This window comes from Physella acuta, unplaced genomic scaffold, assembly GCF_028476545.2.
Source record: "Physella acuta isolate Inbredline_101_S28 unplaced genomic scaffold, ASM2847654v3 ptg000405l, whole genome shotgun sequence".
Classification (NCBI taxonomy): Eukaryota; Metazoa; Mollusca; class Gastropoda; family Physidae; genus Physella; species Physella acuta.
The window spans coordinates 445,823-471,911 of record NW_026731924.1 but is presented as its reverse complement, the minus strand read 5'-3'; the positions used below and the strand labels follow the sequence as shown (position 1 = coordinate 471,911).

The window sequence follows — 26,089 nt, the reverse complement described above, 5'->3', positions numbered from 1 at the left end:
CACGCCACACACATACATCTAGTAACACATCACTCACGTATCACACACATACATCTAGTAACACATCACTCACGTATCACACACATACATCTAGTAACACATCACTCACGTATCACACACATACATCTAGTAACACATCACTCACGTATCACACACATACATCTAGTAACACATCACTCACGTATCACACACATATCTAGTAACACATCACACACGCCACACACATATATCTAGTAACACAAACACCCACATATCACACATATATCTAGTAACACAATCACCCACATATCACACATATATCTAGTAACACAATCACCCACATATCACACATATATCTAGTAACACAATCACCCACATATCCCACTATGACGTGGCTCACATGGAATACATTAGAGGTTTGTTTCGTAGCCTGACTTGTGTCAGACAAACTTGGTCGTAGATTCGAAACCTGAGACTTTCCTAGCTCGGGATCTACATTTCCATGACGCCATACATACATACATGCACATACTATGACATAACCACATACACTATGTCTTGTCCACTGATAGACACACATCCACCAGCGACATAGACACACCAAGGGACACACAACACGCCCCACCGTGTCAGACACACAAAACGCCACTGTGTCAGACACACAACACGCTCCACTGTGTCAGACACACAAGATAAGACACACCCAAAGTGAAAGCACACCCCGAGTAAGAAGATAGACCGAGTGCAAATCTACCCAGTTTGTGATCGTGTGCTCACTGGAGCGGAAAGACAATTTGACCTTAGAGTACGACACAGAAACGTTTGGCAAAGACTTACTTGACATCAGTGTGTCAAGTCTCACAGGACTAAGACTTGCTACTACAGGAGTTACAGATATCAGCATATTCTTTCTTTCTTTAGGTAGGTTTCCATTTCTTTCAAACTTTTATTGATTATAAAAGTATATCTACACATATGAATATACGTATGCGTACATTGGTACGAGTATACGAATTCGTATGACTATGCCTATAAATAAATAAATAAATACATATATTTATATATGTATGTATATATAAGCCTATTCGTGTGTATGTACGTGTATGGTTCTACAATCATTTGTGGTTATTTTTACAATTACATATACTACACATAGGACCAAATATGTTTTGTATTTCCATACAATTCATGTAAGCAATCATACTTTTATAACATCAACACTTATATATGTGAGTTATACATAATTTCAAAATACATTTTTACAAACTTTATTACAAACTTAGATTTTAGATTTAATTGCAATTAGCCTGTAAGGTGCATATACACATCACTCAAGTAAAAGGTGGATATACACATCACTCAAGTATAAGGTGCATATACACATCACTTAAGTATACAGTGCATATACACCTCACACAAGTATAAGGTGCATATTCACATCACTCAAGTATAAGGTGCATATACACATCACTCAAGTAAAAGGTGCATATACACATGCAGTTGTAAGACTTCTGATGTGTTTTGATTTAACGTAGACAATTAACAAGATGGTTTCAACAAACAAAAACTCCCCAACACAACCTCCCCAACACAACCTCCCCAACACAACCTCCCCCAACACAAACTCCCCCAACACAACCTCCCCAACACAACCTCCCCAACACAACCTCCCTTAACAAAACCTCACCCAACACAAACTCCCCCAACAAAAACTCCCCAACACAACCTCCCCAACACAACCTCCCCAACACAACCTCCCCCAACACAACCTCACCCAACACAAACTCCCCCAACACAACCTCCCCAACACAACCTCCCCCAACACAACCTCCCCCAACTCAACCTCCCCCAACACAACCTCACCCAACACAACCTCACCCATCACAAACTCCCCCAACTCAACCTCACCCAACACAACCTCACCCAACACAACCTCACCCATCACAACCTCCCCCAACACAACCTCCCCAACACAACCTCCCCAACACAACCTCCCTTAACAAAACCTCACCCAACACAAACTCCCCCAACAAAAACTCCCCAACACAACCTCCCCAACACAACCTCCCCAACACAACCTCCCCCAACACAACCTCACCCAACACAAACTCCCCCAACACAACCTCCCCAACACAACCTCCCCAACACAACCTCCCCCAACACAACCTCCCCCAACTCAACCTCACCCAACACAACCTCACCCAACACAACCTCACCCAACACAAACTCCCCCAACTCAACCTCACCCAACACAACCTCACCCAACACAACCTCACCCATCACAAACTCCCCCAACACAACCTCACCCAACACAACCTCACCCAACACAACCTCACCCATCACAAACTCCCCCAACTCAACCTCACCCAACACAACCTCACCCAACACAACCTCACCCAACACAACCTCACCCAACACAACCTCACCCATCACAAACTCCCCCAACACAAACTCCCCCAACACAACCTCACCCATCACAAACTCCCCCAACACAAACTCCCCCAACACAACCTCACCCATCACAAACTCCCCCAACACAACCTCCCCCAACACAACCTCCCCCAACACAACCTCACCCATCACAAACTCCCCCAACACAAACTCCCCCAACACAACCTCACCCATCACAAACTCCCCCAACACAACCTCCCCCAACACAACCTCACCCATCACAAACTCCCCCAACTCAACCTCACCCAACACAACCTCACCCAACACAACCTCACCCAACACAACCTCACCCATCACAAACTCCCCCAACTCAACCTCACCCAACACAACCTCACCCAACACAACCTCACCCAACACAACCTCACCCAACACAACCTCACCCATCACAAACTCCCCCAACACAAACTCCCCCAACACAACCTCACCCATCACAAACTCCCCCAACACAACCTCCCCCAACACAACCTCACCCATCACAAACTCCCCCAACACAAACTCCCCCAACACAACCTCACCCATCACAAACTCCCCCAACACAAACTCCCCCAACACAACCTCACCCATCACAAACTCCCCCAACACAACCTCCCCAACACAACCTCACCCATCACAAACTCCCCCAACTCAACCTCACCCAACACAACCTCACCCAACACAACCTCACCCAACACAACCTCACCCAACACAACCTCCCCAACATGGCAGGTTTTCAAGTCCATTTTTTTTTTATCCAGGTTGGTCAACCCTAGAGCCATAGCAGGTTGACCACGACACAGGAAGTTGACCACGACACAGGAAGTTGACCACGACACAGGAAGTTGACCACGACACAGGAAGTTGACCACGGCACAGGAAGTTGTCCACAGGAAGTTGACCACGACACAGGCAGGTGACCACCAATGTCGGAACCAGCGTCTTGCCCGTGGACCTCCTGAAACCAAAACTTTGATCTAAACGCCAACCGACTTGACCAGCTGAGTGACGTCAGCCAGCCATGGCGGCACACAGGCGCCACCAGGAGGGGGAGGAGGAGAGGGGAGGGCCGAGGGTGGAGTTCCTGGACATCTGGTCAGACACCAACTCCAGCATCCACACCTCCCCCTCCCAGAGCTCGATGATCGAAGCCATGTTCGACAACGACGACTTCTACGAGGAGGATTACGTCGACCGTTGGCAGTCGCGGCCTCGACCAATCTTCACCATAGGCAGCTTCAGTGCGGGGTAGGTATTGGGCGGGGTAGGTACTGGGCGGGGTAGTGGGGGGGGGGGGGGGCTGGAAGATTGACCCCAACACCACACCCCGACATAACACACCCCGACATAACACACCCCGACATAACACCCCGACATAACACTACGACACCACACGCCCCGACACACACACCCTGACACCATACACCACAATTTCCGACTCTCGCCCATAGCTCCATATACTCCCTTAGCGCCCATACCTCTCATATTCCTGTCTCCTCATATTCTGCCCCCCCCCCTCCCTCGTGCTGAAGCATAGGGCTATCAAAGTCCAGTTGACCAGGGTACAGTCAGATATGCAATGACACCCCCCACCCCTCCACAAATTGCATGATCGTAATTTTAAAATCAAAAGAAAACCAAACTAGCAGAATATCAAGTTCCCCAAAACTTGATCTCACAACTCTAGGATTCTAGAACTGTTGGCGTCAGGCGTCAGACTTTAGGATTCTAGAACTGTTGGCGTCAGACTTTAGGATTCTAGAACTGTTGGCGTCAGGCGTCAGACTTTAGGATTCCAGAACTGTTGGCGACAGGTGTCAGACTTTAGGATTCTAGAACTGTTGACGACAGGTGTTAGACTTTAGGATTCTAGAACTGTTGACGACAGGTGTTAGACTTGAGGATTCTAGAACTGTTGGCGACAGGTGTCAGACTTTAGGATTCTAGAACTGTTGGCGTCAGACTTTAGGATTCTAGAACTGTTGGCGTCAGACTTTAGGATTCTAGAACTGTTGGCGTCAGACTTTAGGATTCTAGAACTGTTGGCGTCAGGCGTCAGACTTTAGGATTCCAGAACTGTTGGCGTCAGGCGTCAGACTTTAGGATTCCAGAACTGTTGGCGTCAGGCGTCAGACTTTAGGATTCTAGAACTGTTGGCGACAGGTGTTAGACTTTAGGATTCCAGAACTGTTGGCGTCAGGCGTCAGACTTTAGGATTCTAGAACTGTTGGCGACAGACTTTTAAAAAACCGCAGCTGTGACCTACATTATTCAACAAGTCAAGCATTAAGATCTCAACCACTTTTTCTTACCGGCCCAGTTTACCTGTCCCCTAACCAGGCCAGGGTACTTGAGATATGGGGGTCAGGGGTCAGGGGTCAGACATGTGAAATACATGTTTATTTACCTGGGTGGGGGGGGGGGGTGGATATCAAATGACGGCTCTGTCTAGGGGCACCCATACAACAGACACATATCTAGGGGTGGGTGGGGGTCACCCACTTAACCTGCACATAACTAGGGGTGGGGTGGAAACAGTTTACTTTAAAATAGTTATATATATTTTTAAAAATTTGGGGTTCAGGTACGAAGGGGGGGGGGGTATTCTAAAATTTCTCTTTACTATTAACTGGATTTTTTTTTGCAGTATTAAACTTTGTATGTATGTTATTTTATAGAAAATATAGAAAATAGAACTTCCACATTTAGATAAAAAAACAAACATAATATAATTCTAATATGATTTCTTATGACAGTGTGTCAGTATAATTATCAAACAAAAAGTTTGGAAAAAAAGTTCTCCAAGACTTAGATAGACTAAGGTAAACTTTAATGCGACCAGTAGCACACAAGGGGCTGAGCTGGGTATATTTTTATAGTTCTTACAATTTTTTAACCTGTTCTCAGTGGCTACAGGACATTACCCCCCTGAACATTCCCCCCCCCCCCCGTATTTACTTCCAGGAGCAATTACCCCCCTGTCAATTACCACCCTGGGGAATTCTCCCCCCCCCCCCCCCATCTACCAAGAAAGAATTCTGATTCCAACTCCAACTCTTTACCAATATATAACCTTAATCCTAACATTAAGACAAACACGAAAAACCTAATAATTCACCTCACCGCAAAACAAATTTACAAATCCAACTTTAGACATTGATTTCAGCCTATCCCTGATCCTAAAACTAACCCTAACCCTAGCCCTAGCCCTAACCCTAGCGTTAACCCTAGACCTAGACCTAGCCCAAACTCAAACCCTAGCTCTAACGCTAGCCGAACATTAAGCTATGACCGTGGGGGTAATGTCCTGCGGGGGGGGGGGGGGGGGTAATTGACAGGGGGTAATTACTCAGGGGGGTAATGACGGGGGATGTCCGGCCGGGAGGATAATTGACGGAAGGGGGGGGTAATGCCCTGTTCCCGTTCTTAGTACTAGACCCCCCTCGACCCTCGACCCGTCTATCCTCTCCCTATTCCCCCCACCCAAAATGCTGTTGATGCATACTTGAGGTTTCTAACAAATATACTGCGTATGTCTAGCATGTATTTAGATAAGGGAGGTAACAAGTGTAAACTAGGAATTAAATGTGTTATCCCCCTTTACCTGATTTCCTTGCCCGGAAGATTTTAAGATTTGTAACTGTTTGTCTGTTGAGTGAGACCATCTCGCGGTGTTTGGTCCCAATCACAAGAAACCTTGTGTCAATGGTCAGCCTTGCTGAAGATGTAGACAGATTTTTTAACTGCCGACAGATTTTTGAGAAGCCAAGACATTTTTAAGTGGCCAAAACATTTTTGAGTGGCCGAGACATTTTTAAGTGGCCAAGACATTTTTGAGTGGCCGAGACATTTTTGAGTGGCCAAGACATTTTTGAGTGGCCGAGACATTTTTGAGTGGCCAAGACATTTTTGAGTGGCCGAGACATTTTTGAGTGGCTAAGACATTTTTGAGTGGCCAAGACATTTTTGAGTGGCCAAGACATTTTTGAGTGGCCGAGACATTTTTGAGTGGCCAAGACATTTTTGAGTGGCCAAGACATTTTTGAGTGGCCGAGACATTTTTGAGTGGCCAAGACATTTTTGAGTGGCCAAGACATTTTTGAGTGGCCGAGACATTTTTGAGTGGCCGAGACATCTCGTGTCTTAAGTCTGACGGTGCGGCAGGAATTGGACCAAGGGACGAAACTCTCTCGGCGGGACAACGCTCACGGTGGTGACGTCACCTGACATGGCGGTGTGGTTGTGATTTCAACAAGCCACACGCCGTGCGAGTAGTGTGTGGTGGTGTGGTGTGTGGTGGTGTGTGGTGGGTGTCTACCTCGCTAGTCTTCTGGTCGTGACATTTCTTACCGCGGTCAACAACATCCGGATATTTAGTTTGGTGCGATGGATTCATGGGATGACTTATGTGACTGATGGAGATGACTGATGTGACTGAGTGAATTGACTGGCGTAGTTGCCTGATGTAGACTTATGTGACTAGTTGACTTTAGTGATTGTGGTAGTTGTCATTGTGACTGGTGTAGTTGACTTTTGCTGTTGACTTATACAAGTGACTTTCTGAATTCATGTGGACCATGTAAGAAGCATGTAAGTATGACTTCATACGTAAGTGACTGAAGTAAAAGAACCATTAGGATAACTCTGTCAGAACTGTTACTAGCATTGGCTAAACTGGGTTATGGTACTTTGTAGCACTGCTATACTATAAACACTTATATAGCATTTTTATAGCACATTTAACACACTTTCAAAGCATTTTTATAGCACATTTAAAGCATTTTATAGTACATTTAAATTATTTTAAAGCACATTTAAAGCACATTTATTGCACATTTTTGTCGCCATTGTGTACTAGCTCCGGTACAGCATTCAGAAATTTTTATTTTAATTTAGTTTGTTTATAACGTGATGAGATTCTCATATACTGTAGTCGGGGGAGGGGGGGAGGGGGTACGGGAAAATAATTAATTACACTGAAATACCTAACTACAGTAAACTTAAGCCCAGACACAGATAACCCATTGTCTGTCAAGTTTTAATCCAGTTGTTTCCCCTTGAATCCCGGAGTTCCCGCCCCTTGCTCTCGCTCGCGTGAAAGGTTTCTGTGTTCCGCAGTTATGTAAACATTCCCAGGCCGTCCGGCTACTCCCCCCCCCCCCCAACCCGTTCTCCCCCCCCCCCCCCCCCACACCCGTCCCATGTTATTTAAACTGAACATAAACATAAGCATTGGATTTGATTTAAAATAAACATTACATTTTGCTGGTATTTGGTCTAGTTCTAAGAGCAGTAACTCGACGTATATTTAGCGTGACGTTGGTTTTTACTTAACATAAACCTGATTCTCTGCCCAGCTGGTTATTAATAGATCAGATAAGCTCTGTGTGGTGGATAAAATGCTCCATGTTGTTATAAAATTTGCTGGTCAAATACAGTTTTTACCCGATAAATTTTGGCATGAAGGGATAAATTTTTGGCATATAAATGCCTATACAGTTGACCTAAAACTATCCAAAAAAAGTTGACCTAAAGCTGTCCAGATAAAGTTGACAAAAAACTGTCAAGATAAACTAAAGTGAGTCAACATTTCAACGCCCCCCCCACCTCCATGTCATGCGTTGTCACAGTTAAGGCTTGTCATACATTCACACACACACACACACACACACACACACACACACACACACACACACACACACACACACACACACACACACACACACACACACACACACACACACACACACACACACACACACACACACACACACACACACACACACACACACATACACAAATAAATCAAATATTTCTCTAATACTGACAGCACCAACACAAGATTTCCTACCAAAATGACGAGTAACTAACTTTCACACTTATTGTTGCTTTGATTCAGTCATGCATGTTATATAAGACATGTGTTTCAACTTTGACCTTGGTAACAATGTGACCTTGACCTACAGGTACGTCCTGACCCAGGAAGAGAAGGACAGGCTCTCGTCCATCCACGCCAAGGTCACTACACAATCGGACGGGAGGTGAGTGCACGGCTATTTATAGTAACACCAGCTCACGTGACCAAAGACGGAAACACCGACTCGGCATACAGTATACTGGGGGGGGGGTATTTGGCGTGCCAAGGTCAGTGGTCAGTACTGACCAAAGTTTGCGGACACGTGACAAATACTGACCAACGATTGTGGTCACATAAAAATAGAACTGACCAATGATTGTGGATAACTGACAAACAGTGACCAATGATTGTGGATAACTGACAAACAGTGACCAATGATTGTGGATAACTGACAAACAGTGATCAATGATTGTGGATAACTGACAAGCAGTGACCAATGATTGTGGACACATGCCTTGTGGCCAACATCTAAATCCTCAATGGTCACGAATCTGACCCCACGAAGATTGTACCACTAGATCTAGTCCAGGGTCTGGTGAGCAGAGTATCACAATGTGAACAACTCTACTAGCACGGGTTCGGATCCCGGACGGGAAACTTGAGGACTGTGTCCAGCCAAATCAGACTGGTCAAGTGGAGTTGGTCTATAGCACGACCTGTAGAAATGAAACCATTTTATTGTTGGGTAATGTTTGACCAATGAAGCCAACACATGTTTACGTGTAGCACTAACTTACAGTGTAGTAACACTTTGGTGAACCAAGGGGTGTTTAATTTCCCCATGAAGATAGGGACAGAGGGTAATTGGTTTAACGGTTTAACGGTTTAACGTTTTTTTTTAAAAACTACAAATGTGCAGAGGCAGATGGGGGGGGGGGGTTGTTAAGTTGTTTTTTTCTGGGCGGAAGTGAGAAAGGTGAAATGTGGGGTGGGGGTGTTTGCCTGGCCCCGTGTGTAACACACTGTGTGATTGGTCCAGTGTGTCAGGATGTCCAAACACGCGTCAGTTTTCACACTTGTGACTACAACTCTTCGGCCTCGTAAATCCCCCTCCCCCCTCCATATCAACCAGTTTTCTGACGTAACAGTGACGACCTATTTACGCTCTCAGCTGACTGTAGCCCCGCCCCTTTCTCTCACGACCCAGTTAACCCTCCCCTTAATGTTAACCAACTAAAAAAATAATTCTCACACTTCGCTCTGGACCCCCCCTCCCTCCCCCGTGTTGCTATAAACTACGAGGGAAGTTCAAACCCAACTCGTGGCGCAGGATACCCTCTCTAACTTTTCACGAGATCGTTTCATTGGTCCTTGTAAACAAGTTTTAACTTTTCTAAAATTGATCAATGTTAGTTTTTTAATGTGCGAGATTAAATGAGATCTAGGCAGATCTAGGTAGATATTTTCACGACACTGTTTCAGACTAGTAGACAACTGCCAGACGACTTTGATATTTGTAAACACCGTCTCGATTCAATGGTTTCTAACGAGTGAGGGGATTGGTCAGTCTGGCCCCCCACCTCACCCCGCCCCTCACCAAACAGGAAACCACCGCGGCAAGCGTCACGTTTGTCTCCGTATGTCACTGGAATGTGTACCGTGTACTGTAGTGTACAAACGTGCTAGTTGTGTACTAGTGTGTACTGTAGGACTGAGCGAGACTGAGTGAATCATTGCTGCGTGTCGTCGGTTTCTGGGATGTCCTAGGTCACCGTTTTTGGTGGAGGATTTTTTCTGTGTGGTCTGCTAGAGGTGGAGAAATTTTTCTGTGTCGTCTGCTAGAGGTGATCACTCGCTGAGGTTTCTAATTATTTCCGGATTATTTGGATGTATATAACGGATTAAAAGTTTCATGACGTAAGTTCAGGTTGGCGCAGTGATGTAGCGGGGAGTTTTCTGGTGTCATTTTTAAAAAAATGTAATTAGTAATTGGTAAGATACAGTTGTGGACAGGTAGGAGAATCCTCCAGTTATGGTTAGTGATGGTTAACTTACTACAATAAACTATGTGCTACACTACTTTAAATCTAAATGTGAAACGGATAGCCACTACACTAGACATAGCCAGTGATTGCCTATAAGTAAAGATTCATGCTAGATCTAGAAAATCTAGATCGTTACTGATATCTCTAAAGTCTAAATAGTGTCATTGAGAAGTTGTCCTATGCTTTTCCCCATCCAATTTATTGTTGGTAAATAGTGAAAATAGTTTTAAAACGAGGACTACTTTGATTGGTGACTGAATTAAGACCTGCTTTACATTTACTCACAATTTGTAAGGCATTTAAAAAACCTATATCTATATTCTGCGATGACAATAAAACTAGGGTGACAAACAATAGTAGTACACTATAAGTAACAAACCAGCTGGATCTGTGTGACAGTGTAAGAAATCTAGCTAGTCGAGTGCTACACACCCCGAGATGGTCGAGTGCTACACACCTTCACTTTTGTACCCAGTGATTGAGTGACGACACGCTAATTTATGTAAATGCCAGTCTAATGCGATTTATTTCGGACCGATTTTCCGCGTAGATCTGGGCGTAGATATTTCTTGTCGGAATCAATCATTCGGTCGTCTGCTGAAAGCGTGATGTCAGATAACGTCAGCCAGTAATCTGACCAAAGCCGTTGGCTAAGATTTGGCAGACGTTAACGTATGCACTATGGATTAGTCTTTGGTTGTTTTAGTAGGCTACGTCGCCTCAAACTATTTTAAATTTATTTTTAAGTTCATCACGAAGTCTGGAGCTTTAATGAAAGGTTATTGACCAGCTGTGGTCACCAAGTCCTAATGTACCATCAGACTTTTCCAGCGGTGGTCAGCTTTCCATTTATTTTTTCCTCTGAAATTAAAATATTTTGTCGCTGGGTTTCCGTTTACAAGTTAATTTCTTTTTCTAGCAAACACTCGTCAACACACACACACTTTCATCTACACACAGACACACTAGACACTATCGAGAAAACCAGTTAAAACCAGAGGCACTATCTTCTGGTTGTGTGAATCAAAGCCCTGCAATGTCTCAACACCTCCCATACCCCCCCCCCCCCGTTTTACCAAAACTTTATCAGGGGAGGTCAGGGGTTGCTGGAATGGGACGTAACAAAATTAGATTCACAGAAATCACGACGTGCGCAGGGGAGGTAGGAGGTGGGGGTAGAGGTGGGGGCATCCTGTTGAACGTGATAAGATCAGAAAAACTGGAGTCTTGTGGTGCACGTGCATGTCTCCTGCTGTGAACCACCCACCACCAGCCCCCCTCTACCTGACACCCCCCTCTACCTGACACCCCCCTCTACCTGACACCGCCAGCCCCCCTCTACCTGACACCCCCAGCCCCCGTCTACCTGACACCCCCAGCCCCCCTCTACCTGACACCCCCAGCCCCCCCCTCTACCTGACACCCCCAGCCCCCCTCTACCTGACACACCCAGCCCCCCTCTACCTGACACCGCCAGCCCCCCTCTACCTGACACCGCCAGCCCCCCTCTACCTGACACACCCAGCCCCCCTCTACCTGACACCCACAGCCCCCCTCTACCTGACACCCACAGCCCCCCCCCCCTCTACCTGACACCCACAGCCCCCCCCTCTACCTGACACCACCAGCCCCCCTCTACCTGACACCCACAGCCCCCCCTCTACCTGACACCCACAGCCCCCCTCTACCTGACACCGCCAGCCCCCCTCTACCTGACACCGCCAGCCCCCCTCTACCTGACACCACCAGCCCCCTCTACCTGACACCGCCAGCCCCCCTCTACCTGACACCCCCAGCCCCCCTCTACCTGACACCGCCAGCCCCCCTCTACCTGACACCCCCAGCCCCCCCCCCCTCTACCTGACACCCCCAGCCCCCCCCCCCCCTCTACCTGACACACCCAGCCCCCCTCTACCTGACACCGCCAGCCCCCCCTCTACCTGACACCGCCAGCCCCCCTCTACCTGACACCCCCCTCTACCTGACACCCCCAGCCCCCCTCTACCTGACACCACCAGCCCCCTCTACCTGACACCCCCCTCTACGTGACACCACCAGCCCCCCCCTCTACCTGACACCACCAGCCCCCCTCTACCTGACACCACCAGCCCCCCTCTACCTGACACCACCAGCCCCCCTCTACCTGACACCCCCAGCCCCCCTCTACCTGACACCCCCAGCCCCCCTCTACCTGACACCGCCAGCCCCCCTCTACCTGACACCGCCAGCCCCCCTCTACCTGACACCGCCAGCCCCCCTCTACCTGACACCACCAGCCCCCCTCTACCTGACACCACCAGCCCCCCTCTACCTGACACCGCCAGCCCCCCCCTCTACCTGACACCGCCAGCCCCCCTCTACCTGACACCGCCAGCCCCCCTCTACCTGACACCCCCAGCCCCCCTCTACCTGACACCACCAGCCCCCTCTACCTGACACCGCCAGCCCCCCTCTACCTGACACCCCCAGCCCCCCTCTACCTGACACCCCCAGCCCCCCTCTACCTGACACCGCCAGCCCCCCTCTACCTGACACCGCCAGCCCCCCTCTACCTGACACCGCCAGCCCCCCTCTACCTGACACCCCCCTCTACCTGACACCCCCAGCCCCCCTCTACCTGACACCCCCAGCCCCCCTCTACCTGACACCGCCAGCCCCCCTCTACCTGACACCCCCAGCCCCCCTCTACCTGACACCCCCCTCTACCTGACACCGCCAGCCCCCCTCTACCTGACACCGCCAGCCCCCCTCTACCTGACACCCCCAGCCCCCCCCCCCTCTACCTGACACCCCCAGCCCCCCTCTACCTGACACCCCCAGCCCCCCCCCCCCTCTACCTGACACCCCCAGCCCCCCTCTACCTGACACCGCCAGCCCCCCTCTACCTGACACCGCCAGCCCCCCTCTACCTGACACCGCCAGCCCCCCTCTACCTGACACCGCCAGCCCCCCTCTACCTGACACCCCCAGCCCCCCTCTACCTGACACCCCCAGCCCCCCTCTACCTGACACCCCCAGCCCCCCTCTACCTGACACCGCCAGCCCCCCTCTACCTGACACCCCCAGCCCCCCTCTACCTGACACCCCCAGCCCCCCTCTACCTGACACCCCCAGCCCCCCTCTACCTGACACCCCCAGCCCCCCTCTACCTGACACCCCCAGCCCCCCTCTACCTGACACCCCCAGCCCCCCTCTACCTGACACCCCCAGCCCCCCTCTACCTGACACCCCCAGCCCCCCTCTACCTGACACCCCCAACCCCCCTCTACCTGACACCACAACCCGAACCCTACGAGCCCGTGTCACCATCGAAACTTGTTCTATCTAACAAATCACATAAAAAATCACATAACAAATCACATAACAAATCACATAACAAATCACATAGCAAATCACATAACAAATCACATAGCAAATCACATAGCAAATCACATAACAAATCACATAACAAATCACATAACAAATCACATAACAAATCACATAACAAATCACATAAAAAATCACATACAAGCCGTGTTTCTATCTTTGTCATTTAAAAATATTCTTTTGAACCTTGTCGGTCTAGCCTGTACAGCGTTTTGTGTAGTAACGTCACTGTTCTGTGACGTCACCGTTCTGTGACGTCACCGTGTTGTAATGTCACAGTAACGACGACGTCATTGTTATGACGTCATCACTCTATCCTGTCTACGAAAAGGATCTATCCCTAAACTGTCGAGACAAAAGCTTGAACACATATGAAAACGTTTTGACCCAATGACACTCCCCTTGTAACAAGCGGTGAAACTATTTTTATTTCAACTGAGCTATGTGGTTTAACCTAATTAACTGCCGCGTTTGTACCACTTACGAGCATCCGTTATGATCATTGTCTCGTTAATTGAAGCGCTTAATTAGCTTTGTGGTTTATATTTTGATGGGAGAGGCGGGTACGTTGAAGGTAGTGAACCAGTGGATGATTAACTGTGTGAAGGGGGGGGGGGCATTGAAAAAATGGCTGTTGTGTCACATGTGATTATATGGTAGATGTGTGGGATAAGTGAGGGGGGGGGGCTTAGCCTTTACATTTCAAAGAATTCAGTTTTTAACATAGAAGAGGCTTAACTTAAGCGTTATGCCGCCCCCATGACCTCGCTTACCTCCCCTTCCATTCTTCTGTTAATTGTTTGTGTACATAAAACTGGAAGCTGTTGTTTGAGATTAGTTTTATTGCGGGTCATGCTGACCTACTGGGATTACACATAGCTTTCTAAAAATAGTTTGGAGCACCCGACTTTATTGACACGGTACACAATTGGCGAGACAGTCAATACCGTAAGACTTCTGTCAATCTATCGCATTACTGTAAGACTTCTGTCAGTCTACCGCATTACTGTAAGACTTCTGTCAGTCTACCGCATTACTGTAAGACTTCTGTCAGTCTATCGCATTACTGTAAGACTGCCATACATCGTTTTGACACACTGTATCAGCCACTCACACAACAAAACCAGATTCGTTTTATCCCCCCCCCCCCCCACCCCCGTAAATTGTATTCGCATGTACACGGCAACAACTGATCCCGTCATAATCGTAAATCAATTTATTTACACTCTGTTACATTTATTGTGGGAACGTTTTCCCTTTGAATGTGAAAGTTTTCCCTGTGAAAGTGAAAGTTTACCCTGTGAAAGTGAAAGTTTTTCCCTGTGAAAGTGAAAGTTTTTCAGGGGTCGGCGTGGTCGAGTCGGTAAAAGCTCATGGTTGCTAAACCGAAAAGTCTCGAGTTCGAACCCTCGGGCAGATGAGGCTCGTTAGCTGGGGACAGCCACTCTTCTAGGAGAGACAACTCCAAAATTAAACAACTGCTGCCTTGTAGTTTGTTCTTGGTTGGACAAAGGCTATGGAAGCAAATCCAAAAAGAAAAGCAGGCTGAAATCGGAGTCAATGGCCTAAATGGCGCATAACCAGTTGACACGTAACGCTTAATTGTGTTGAAGGCGTGTTCGAGTCGGCAAAAAGCTCATGGTTGAGAAATTCAAACAAAGTCTCGAGTTCAAACCCACTGGCAGATAAATCTCGATCCCCTTCAACACTAATAATTAAGAACGAAGAAGAAGAAGAAGAAGAAAGTTTTTCCCTGTGAAAGTGAAAGTTTATCCTGTGAAAGTGAACGTTTTTCCCTGTGAAAGTTTTTCCCATAGAAAGTGAAAGTTTTTCCCTGTGAAAGTTTACCCTGTGAAAGTTTACCCTGTGAAAGTTTACCCTGTGAAAGTTTTCCCTGTGAAAGTTTTCCCTGTGAAAGTTTTCCCTGTGAAAGTTTTCCCTGTGAAAGTTTACCCTGTGAAAGTTTACCCTGTGAAAGTTTACCCTGTGAAAGTTTACCCTGTGAAAGTTTACCCTGTGAAAGTTTACCCTGTGAAAGTTTACCCTGTGAAAGTTTTTCCCTGTGAAAGTGAAAGTTTTTCCCTGTGAAAGTGAAAGTTTTTCCCTGTGAAAGTGAAAGTTTTTCCCTGTGAAAGTGAAAGTTTATCCTGTGAAAGTGAACGTTTTTCCCTGTGAAAGTTTTTCCCATAGAAAGTGAAAGTTTTTCCCTGTGAAAGTTTACCCTGTGAAAGTTTACCCTGTGAAAGTTTACCCTGTGAAAGTTTACCCTGTGAAAGTTTTCCCTGTGAAAGTTTTCCCTGTGAAAGTTTTCCCTGTGAAAGTTTTCCCTGTGAAAGTTTTCCCTGTGAAAGTTTACCCTGTGAAAGTTTACCCTGTGAAAGTTTACCCTGTGAAAGTTTACCCTGTGAAAGTTTACCCTGTGAAAGTTTTTCCCTGTGAAAGTGAAAGTTTTTCCCTGTGAAAGTGAAAGTTTTTCCCTGTGAAAGTGAACGTTTTTCCCTGTGAAAGTGAACGTTTTTCCCTGTGAAAGTTTTTCCCTGTGAAAGTGAAAGTTTACCCTGTGAAAGTTTACCCTGTGAAAGTTTACCCTGTGAAAGTTTACCCTGTGAAAGTTTACCCTGTGAAAGTTTACCCTGTGAAAGTTTACCCTGTGAAAGTTTACCCTGTGAAAGTTTACCCTGTGAAAGTTTACCCTGTGAAAGTTTTCCCTGTGAAAGTTTACCCTGTGAAAGTTTACCCTGTGAAAGTTTACCCTGTGAAAGTTTACCCTGTGAAAGTTTACCCTGTGAAAGTTTACCCTGTGAAAGTTTACCCTGTGAATATCACAGCACCAGCGCCCCCTGCAGACCTGCACGTGAAGCAGACTTGCAGCAGACGTCATCGATTGTGTATAAACTCAGACGTTCCTTACGATGTGCACCGGAAGTGACTCGCCTAATTGGTCCGTCTGGTGCCGGCCGATCACAAGCGGATCAAACAACATTGTCGTCTGCTAACAATTTAAGCGAACACGTGGCAGGTTTTTAATGACGTATGCAGCAGGTAGCCACTCACCCACTCGTAGCCATCTCTGGTAGCAGCAACCACCCCACCCCACCTCAGGTAGCAGCAACCGCCCCACCCTCCTTTTTGTTACCTTAAAGTCACCCTGTTACCTTAAAGTCACATTGTTACCTGTAAGTCACCCTGTTACCTGTAATTCACCCTGTTACCTGTAATTCACCCTGTTACCTGTAATTCACCCTGTTATCTGTTAGTTACCTTGTTACCTGTAAGTCACCTTGTTACCTGTAAGTCACCTTGTTACCTGTAAGTCACCTTGTTACCTGTAAGTCACCCTGTTACCTGTAAGTCACCTTGTTACCTGTAATTCACCCTGTTACCAGTAATTCACCCTGTTACCTGTTAGTTACCTTGTTACCTGTAAGTCACCTTGTTACCTGTAAGTCACCCTGTTACCTGTAAGTCACCCTGTTACCCGTAAGTCACCCTGTTACCCGTAAGTCACCCTGTTACCTGTAAGTCACCCTGTTACCTGTAATTCACCCTGTTACCTGTTAGTTACCTTGTTACCTGTAAGTCACCTTGTTACCTGTAAGTCACCTTGTTACCTGTAAGTCACCTTGTTGCCTGTAAGTCACCCTGTTACCTGTAAGTCACCCTGTTACCTGTAAGTCACCCTGTTACCTGTAAGTCACCTTGTTACCTTTAAGTCACCTTGTTACCTGTAAGTCACCTTGTTACCTGTAAGTCACCTTTTTACCATGAGTATCCTAACATTTAGCCTGCGAGGCGGACCAGGACCAGGTATGAGTGCCGGGCCAGGTATGAAAGCCGGCTGCCCCCCCCCCCCCTTCCCCCCCCCCCCCCCACAGAGTCTGAGCTAATCGTCTGCCATGAGCACCAACAGACGTTAACGACTTAAATTTCCAAAATCAGCTCATTAGAGTCGGCTGTGTCATTTCGTAATTAGTTACCAGACATTTTTTGCGACATTTTCACCTGTGTGTGTGTGTGTGTGTTTGTGTGGTGTGGTGTGGTGTGTGAGATGTTTTCACAAACAGGGTGTTCATGATTGGTTGGAATTCTCCTAATCGGTTAGGATTTACGGTCATCTTTTCTTAAAGACAGTTTAGGTGGTTTGTATTAGATTGAATTGTTTAGTTGGTTTGTATTAGATTGAATTGTTTAGTTGGTTTGTATTAGATTTAATTGTTTAGGTGGTTTGTATTAGATTGAATTGTTTAGGTGGTTTGTATTAGATTGAATTGTTTAGTTGGTTTGTATTAGATTGAATTGTTTAGTTGGTTTGTATTAGATTTAATTGTTTAGGTGGTTTGTATTAGATTGAATTGTTTAGTTGGTTTGTATTAGATTGAATTGTTTAGTTGGTTTGTATTAGATTTAATTGTTTAGGTGGTTTGTATTAGATTGAATTGTTTAGGTGGTTTGTATTAGATTGAATTGTTTAGTTGGTTTGTATTAGATTGAATTGTTTAGGTGGTTTGTATTAAATATAATTGTTTAGGTGGTTTGTATTAGATTTGTTTAGGTGGTTTGTATTAGATTGAATTGTTTAGGTGGTTTGTATTAGATTTAATTATTTAGGTGGTTTGTATTAGATTGAATTGTTTAGGTGGTTTGTATTAGATTTGTTTAGGTGGTTTGTATTAGATTTAATTGTTTAGGTGGTTTGTATTAGATTTAATTGTTTAGGTGGTTTGTATTAGATTGAATTGTTTAGGTGGTTTGTATTAGATTGAATTGTTTAGTTGGTTTGTATTAGATTTAATTGTTTAGGTGGTTTGTATTAGATTTAAATTGCATTGTCGAATAGTAGAGCTTCTGACTGCTGACCGGAATGTCGAGAGTTTGTGTTGGCGAGTTTTAAAACTTTTTGTTGGTGTTTGGGTCTCTAGGTGGTGTGTGGGTGTCGTGGCGGTGTCTGGGTGTTTTGTTGGTGTCTCGCTAGTGTGTGGGTGTCGTGGCCCTGAGTGAATCTGTGTAGGTGAGTGGCCAAATACTTGTTGGAACATGTTCTCAGCTGACGAGTACGTTCAGATTCCACCGGAAAGAACCCGTTCAATTTATTTTACTTTGAATTTTGGTGAAAGTAAACTTTCCACACTTAAAACTTTCAAACAGCTGCTGTGTATATCTTCCGCCCCCACCATCACTCCCCACTCTCCTCATTCACCCCTCCCCTCCCCCACCCTTCCCCACCTCTCCCTCAACCCTCCCCCACCCAAACATTAAAACCAGACACTCCAGCAGTTGAAGGCAGTTAATAAACATAACTTATCTCAAGAGCCGTTTATGTGTTTGATCATTTCTGGGTTTTCGTTTGTAGCCGTTTAACTCAGGCCTAAGCTACTACAAAATTGTTTGGAAGTGAAGCTAGTGATGGCCAACTTAACATCAAATGATCTCATAATATACAGATGGCCAACTACACTACTTATGGCCAACCTAACATCAAAAAGTCTTATAAAATACAGATGGCCTAATGAATAATTTATATGATTCCGTACTAAACTATTTGTAAACCATAAGCGTGTAAAATGTAGATTATAGGTTGATTACCTCAATTTATTCGTTTTATTTAGACCGATAAACTTAGAAGCCTCCCCCCCCCCTCCGTGTTTTGTTTGATTTTTATTTGTGAATAAGTGAACCTTGTTTTAAAAACAATTCTTTGACTGAGCACTAGGTAGAATACACTCGTGTAGAAATATGCATTAATTCAAACAAAACCAATTAGCAGACCAGCGAATTCTTAAATTTGAGTCACATTCGACTACACCAATCTGCCCAGACTCCCCAACCCCACCATCCCACCCCCACCACCCCATCCCTGATATCTTCAAATAACGGGCAGCGGCCCCTAAGATTGTATTATTCATAAGCTATTTACATAATGCCGGATCCGAGCCCTTTACCCGGTTCTGTGCGCCATGCGTAGCTCATCTAACATTCACCTTTCCTCGCGCATGTCAATTACTTTAAAATATTGCCCGATTACCCCGGCGGAAGTGACGCCATCTTGCTATTTCTCCTGTCAATGTCTGGCGTTGAACAACATTGTCGTCTGATTGCCGGGGCTATGTGAGATCTGCTCGTCATTCTCCCGCTGGCCTTCCCGGTGTTTACACTGACCTTCGCATCTAATCAAACCACGTGCATCCATCACACTCAGCCTGTCATTGAACGCCCTCGCTTGATTCTCGTCCGGTGATGGCTCTCTTTCAGCTCGTGTCTCACAGCGACTCTCAAAGGTTGTTACCTGGGGTCTGAGGACATTTTACTCACGTCTCAGACTGTCTGGGTCCGTCTGATGCCCACCACAGGCCAGCAGACGATGACATTAAATGTGGCCGGCTGGGAGATATTTCAGATAAAAAATTATTTATCATCGAACTGAGTTTAGAATCTGGAAAAAAAAGTTGGGCGAATCACACGTAAAATAAATAATTAAATAAGTCGGTAGTGATCTCCCCTAAACTTTCTCGAATATTCTTATATAAAACAACAGGGGATGGTAACTGGGGATATAGTTATGATTTTTAATCCATTTTAAATACTGAAACTTTTAAAAATAGAATAGAATCTCAGTAAAAAACAATTGCGCACCAAGCGAACGCCTAATAAAGGTGTGTATAATAGTGCGCAATAGTATTAGTACTTAATAAATTTAAATTAGTTTTTTGAGAAATCGTAAGTAGCGTAAATTACTACTTCCGGTCAACGGAATTTACTCAAAATTTAACAGAAGGTAGAGAATTAGATCTTTTACTTACATGTGAAATTTCATTTATCTATCTGAAATAGTACTCAAGTTATAGGCTTTTGAAAAATTCAAAGTAGAAAAAGTACCACTTCCGGTTGTCGGAAATCGCTCAAAAGTTGATACGGATCTACGATTTTGATATAATACTTATATATGAAATTTCATCAACCTAGCTGTAACGGTACTCAAGTTATCGTGTTTACACACGGACACACAGACACACACACAGACACACACACACAGACATACGGACAAGATTGCAAAATTATGTTTTTCCGTATCAGTGAGGTGTAAAACGTCGAGATTTGTAAAAATCTGGATTTTTTTTTTTGCACGATTACAATACTTTCTCTATACTACGTATATACGAGAAAGTAAAAATTAGAAATATAAGATTTTAAAATCACCAAAGAAATAAAATAAAACCCAAATTTCGTTCGTTAGAAATTAGAAAAACGATTGGCACTAAAAATGTCGCCGGGCGCCGACCTTAGGGGGCGCCAAAATGGGTTGTAAAAACAAATTAAAATTTTAGCTGCATTTTTGCAGTTTGGGGGGGGGGTTGCAAATCGAAAGTTTGAGGGGGGTGGGGGGGGGGGGGGGTACAAATTGAAAATTTGCTCCCGAGGGGGGCGCCAAATTGAAAGTTTGTCCCCTGGCGCCGGGAAGGGTCGCTACGCCTCTGAATGACAGTGTTGTAGCCTCTGGTTGAGGCTGGTCACTAGTGGTCACTAGATCATGCTAGTTACACTCTCGCATCAGTTGAATTATTATAGTAATGACTTAATGATGGCGCTTATAGCCGAGGTGGTTTAAACCGACCAAGTCCAACCTATCAAAACACAAAGTCTGTACCGGTACTTCCTGTTCTCCCCCCCCCCCCCCCCCCCCCAAGATTTCCGTCCCCGTCAACCACACGAGAAACTGCGACAACTTCCTCAAGTCACCTGTCACGTGATTTAAGAACTTTTTAATGACAAGTTTTATTTTAAGACCCTCAAATAACAAGTTTTATTCTGTTTTAGACCAGTAAGTAGACTCGTTTTTTATGTGATGGTGACTGACTGATGTGGTGACTGACTGATGTGGTGACTGACTGATGTGTTGACTGACTGGTGTGGTGACTGATGTGGTGACTGACTGATGTGGTGACTGACTGATGTGGTGACTGTGGTGACTGACTATTGTGGTGACTGACTGATGTGGTGACTGACTGATGTGGTGGTGACTGACTGATGTGGTGACTGACTGATGTGGTGACTGACTGATGTGGTGACTGACTGATGTGGTGACTGACTGATGTGGTGACTGACTGATGTGGTGACTGACTGATGTGGTGACTGACTGATGTGGTGACTGACTGATGTGGTGACTGACTGATGTGGTGACTGACTGATGTGGTGACTGACTGATGTGGTGACTGATGTGGTGACTGACTGATGTGGTGACTGACTGATGTGGTGACTGACTGATGTGGTGACTGACTGATGTGGTGACTGACTGATGTGGTGACTGATGTGGTGACTGACTGATGTGGTGACTGACTGATGTGGTGACTGACTGATGTGGTGACTGACTGATGTGGTGACTGACTGATGTGGTGACTGACTGATGTGGTGACTGACTGATGTGGTGACTGACTGATGTGGTGACTGACTGATGTGGTGACTGACTGATGTGGTGACTGACTGATGTGGTGACTGACTGATGTGGTGACTGACTGATGTGGTGACTGACTGATGTGGTGACTGACTGATGTGGTGACTGACTGATGTGGTGACTGACTGATGTGGTGACTGACTGATGTGGTGACTGACTGATGTGGTGACTGACTGATGTGGTGACTGACTGATGTGGTGACTGACTGATGTGGTGACTGACTGATGTGGTGACTGACTGATGTGGTGACTGACTGATGTGGTGACTGACTGATGTGGTGACTGATGTGGTGACTGACTGATGTGGTGACTGATGTGGTGACTGATGTGGTGGTGACTGACTGACTGATGTGGTGACTGACTGATGTGGTGACTGACTGATGTGGTGACTGACTGATGTGGTGACTGACTGATGTGGTGACTGACTGATGTGGTGACTGACTGATGTGGTGACTGACTGATGTGGTGACTGACTGATGTGGTGACTGACTGATGTGGTGACTGACTGATGTGGTGACTGACTGATGTGGTGACTGACTGATGTGGTGACTGACTGATGTGGTGACTGACTGATGTGGTGACTGATGTGGTGACTGACTGATGTGGTGACTGACTGATGTGGTGACTGACTGATGTGGTGACTGACTGATGTGGTGACTGACTGATGTGGTGACTGACTGATGTGGTGACTGACTGATGTGGTGACTGATGTGGTGACTGACTGATGTGGTGACTGACTGATGTGGTGACTGATGTGGTGACTGACTGATGTGGTGACTGACTGATGTGGTGACTGACTGATGTGGTGACTGACTGATGTGGTGACTGACTGATGTGGTGACTGACTGATGTGGTGACTGACTGATGTGGTGACTGACTGATGTGGTGACTGACTGATGTGGTGACTGACTGATGTGGTGACTGACTGATGTGGTGACTGACTGATGTGGTGACTGACTGATGTGGTGACTGACTGATGTGGTGACTGACTGATGTGGTGACTGACTGATGTGGTGACTGACTGATGTGGTGACTGACTGATGTGGTGACTGACTGATGTGGTGACTGACTGATGTGGTGACTGACTGATGTGGTGACTGACTGATGTGGTGACTGACTGATGTGGTGACTGACTGATGTGGTGACTGACTGATGTGGTGACTGACTGATGTGGTGACTGACTGATGTGGTGACTGACTGATGTGGTGACTGACTGATGTGGTGACTGACTGATGTGGTGACTGACTGATGTGGTGACTGACTGATGTGGTGACTGACTGATGTGGTGACTGATGTGGTGACTGACTGATGTGGTGACTGATGTGGTGACTGATGTGGTGGTGACTGACTGACTGATGTGGTGACTGACTGATGTGGTGACTGACTGATGTGGTGACTGACTGATGTGGTGACTGACTGATGTGGTGACTGACTGATGTGGTGACTGACTGATGTGGTGACTGATGTGGTGACTGATGTGGTGACTGACTGATGTGGTGACTGACTGATGTGGTGACTGACTGATGTGGTGACTGACTGATGTGGTGACTGACTGATGTGGTGACTGACTGATGTGGTGACTGATGTGGTGACTGACTGATGTGGTGACTGACTGTTGTGGTGACTGACTGATGTGGTGACTGATGTGGTGACTGACTGATGTGGTGACTGACTGATGTGGTGACTGACTGATGTGGTGACTGACTGATGTGGTGACTGACTGATGTGGTGACTGATGTGGTGACTGACTGATGTGGTGACTGATGTGGTGGTGACTGACTGACTGATGTGGTGACTGACTGATGTGGTGACTGACTGATGTGGTGACTGACTGGTGTGGTGGTGACTGACTGATGTGGTGACTGACTGATGTGGTGACTGACTGATGTGGTGACTGACTGATGTGGTGACTGACTGATGTGGTGACTGACTGATGTGGTGACTGACTGATGTGGTGACTGATGTGGTGACTGATGTGGTGACTGACTGATGTGGTGACTGACTGATATGGTGACTGACTGATGTGGTGACTGACTGATGTGGTGACTGACTGATGTGGTGACTGACTGATGTGGTGACTGACTGATGTGGTGACTGACTGATGTGGTGACTGACTGATGTAGTGACTGACTGATGTGGTGACTGACTGATGTGGTGACTGACTGATGTGGTGACTGACTGATGTGGTGACTGACTGATGTGGTGACTGACTGATGTGGTGACTTATGTGGTGACTGACTGATGTGGTGACTGACTGATGTGGTGACTGACTGATGTGGTGACTGACTGATGTGGTGACTGACTGATGTGGTGACTGACTGATGTGGTGACTGACTGATGTGGTGACTGACTGATGTGGTGACTGACTGATGTGGTGACTGACTGATGTGGTGACTGACTGATGTGGTGACTGACTGATGTGGTGACTGATGTGGTGACTGACTGATGTGGTGGTGACTGACTGATGTGGTGGTGACTGACTGATGTGGTGACTGACTGATGTGGTGGTGACTATGGCACCAGTTGGGACGCCACCACTCTCGCACAAAATGTTGTGCGTCTAACCTGTCTGTATTACCTATAATTTAAGTCCCAGTCAGTTGTTTGACGTCTTTAAGTTGTGACTTCTGCAAATCTTTTCTGTTTGTTTGACTTTTCAGTTTGACGTCTGCGTGCTTGTACTGTGTCTGAAAGTCTGTCTGTTGCAAGCACCTTTTAGGTTGTCAGTTCGACGTCTGCACTTTTAGGTGAACTCGTCTGCAAGTTTGAGCCGTGTCAAAATTAATTGCCTTTTAACCCTCCACAATTGACGGAACACATTTTCCTGGCACGTACTAACATTTAGCTCCAGGGGTAACTACTGTGTCGTCTTCTGGGGTGACGGAACTTTCATTTTGCTAATTTGTTAATTAGGTAAATAGTAGATAGACCACGGTAGATAGACCACAGTAGATAGACCACAGTAGATTGACCACAGTAGATAGACCACAGTAGATAGACCACAGTAGATAGACCACAGTAGATAGACCACAGTAGATAGACCACAGTAGATAGACCACAGTAGATAGACCACAGTAGATAGACCACAGTAGATAGACCACAGTTGATTGACCACAGTAGTTCAGCCACCCCAACTGTACACCAGCCCCATCCCCTAGTGGCTGATACCTCTAATGTAGACCAACAACCTACAGCTGACTCGGGATATTACAAATGTTTTAACCCATTATTTCCCGTGTACACAAACCGTTGTGTTGGTAACGTTCAAAGTTTTGTCTAAAGCCTGCCCGAGTCTACCCACAGCCAGGAGTTAACTAATGACGTACACAAACCGTTGTGTTGGTAACGTTCAAAGTTTTGTCTAAAGCCTGCTAGGGTCTACTTACAGCCAGGAGTTAACTAATGCTGCTGTCCTGCTCGTGTCAATCTGGATCGTCGGGAGTTGGTTGAACAACGGTCCGAGAAATCAACAAATTTAGCCGGGAGTTGGTTGACCACGATGGACAGTCTACATCTTCTAGAGGTCACATTCCCCAGATATTTTGTTTTAACGCCCCCCCCCCCCCGCCATCAAAAACTAAAAACTAAAAATATCCTACCCATAAAGCGAACAATAAAATCATATTTTATTCATGAAATAATTATACCTTGGTCTAACCCGTCGCCCTCCGTTTTTTTAACTCTTTATATCGCATCAAGTGCTAGAACTAATTACGTAACTAATTTGTACCGCTTCACCTAAGGTAGGAGAAATCTTTGGTCGTACCGGGGTCGTTATGGGTCACAATGTCAAGTCTGTGAGGCGCACTCGCACGCTTAGTATGACGGTCGGTACCACACGTTTTATTGGAGACCCTGACACTGCTATCTGCCCCATCTGCCCCATCTGACACTGCCTGATGCCCCATCTGCCCCATCTGACACTGCTATCTGCCCCATCTGCCCCATCTGACACTGCCTGATGCCCCATCTG

At 46.2% G+C, this 26,089-nt stretch overlaps 1 protein-coding gene across 10 annotated transcripts in view; it reads left to right on the top strand.

Moving 5' to 3' along the window:
• The first annotated feature begins 485 nt into the window (after positions 1 to 485).
• LOC131942397 (potassium channel subfamily T member 1) overlaps positions 486 to 26,089 on the top strand; it is a 63,499-nt gene continuing 37,895 nt past the window's right edge. For 2 of the 10 annotated variants that reach the window (XM_059302235.1, XM_059302233.1), the window contains exons 1-3: positions 487 to 900; positions 3,165 to 3,651; positions 8,370 to 8,444. In XM_059302235.1, coding sequence (XP_059158218.1) covers positions 3,425 to 3,651; positions 8,370 to 8,444 — 302 coding nt within the window. In that variant the 5' untranslated portion in view covers positions 487 to 900; positions 3,165 to 3,424. Of the gene's footprint in view, positions 901 to 3,164; positions 3,652 to 6,757; positions 6,994 to 8,369; positions 8,445 to 9,939; positions 10,178 to 26,089 lie in introns of those variants that run through there. The other 8 variants (XM_059302243.1, XM_059302238.1, XM_059302234.1 and 5 more) reach the window with 7 other exon arrangements.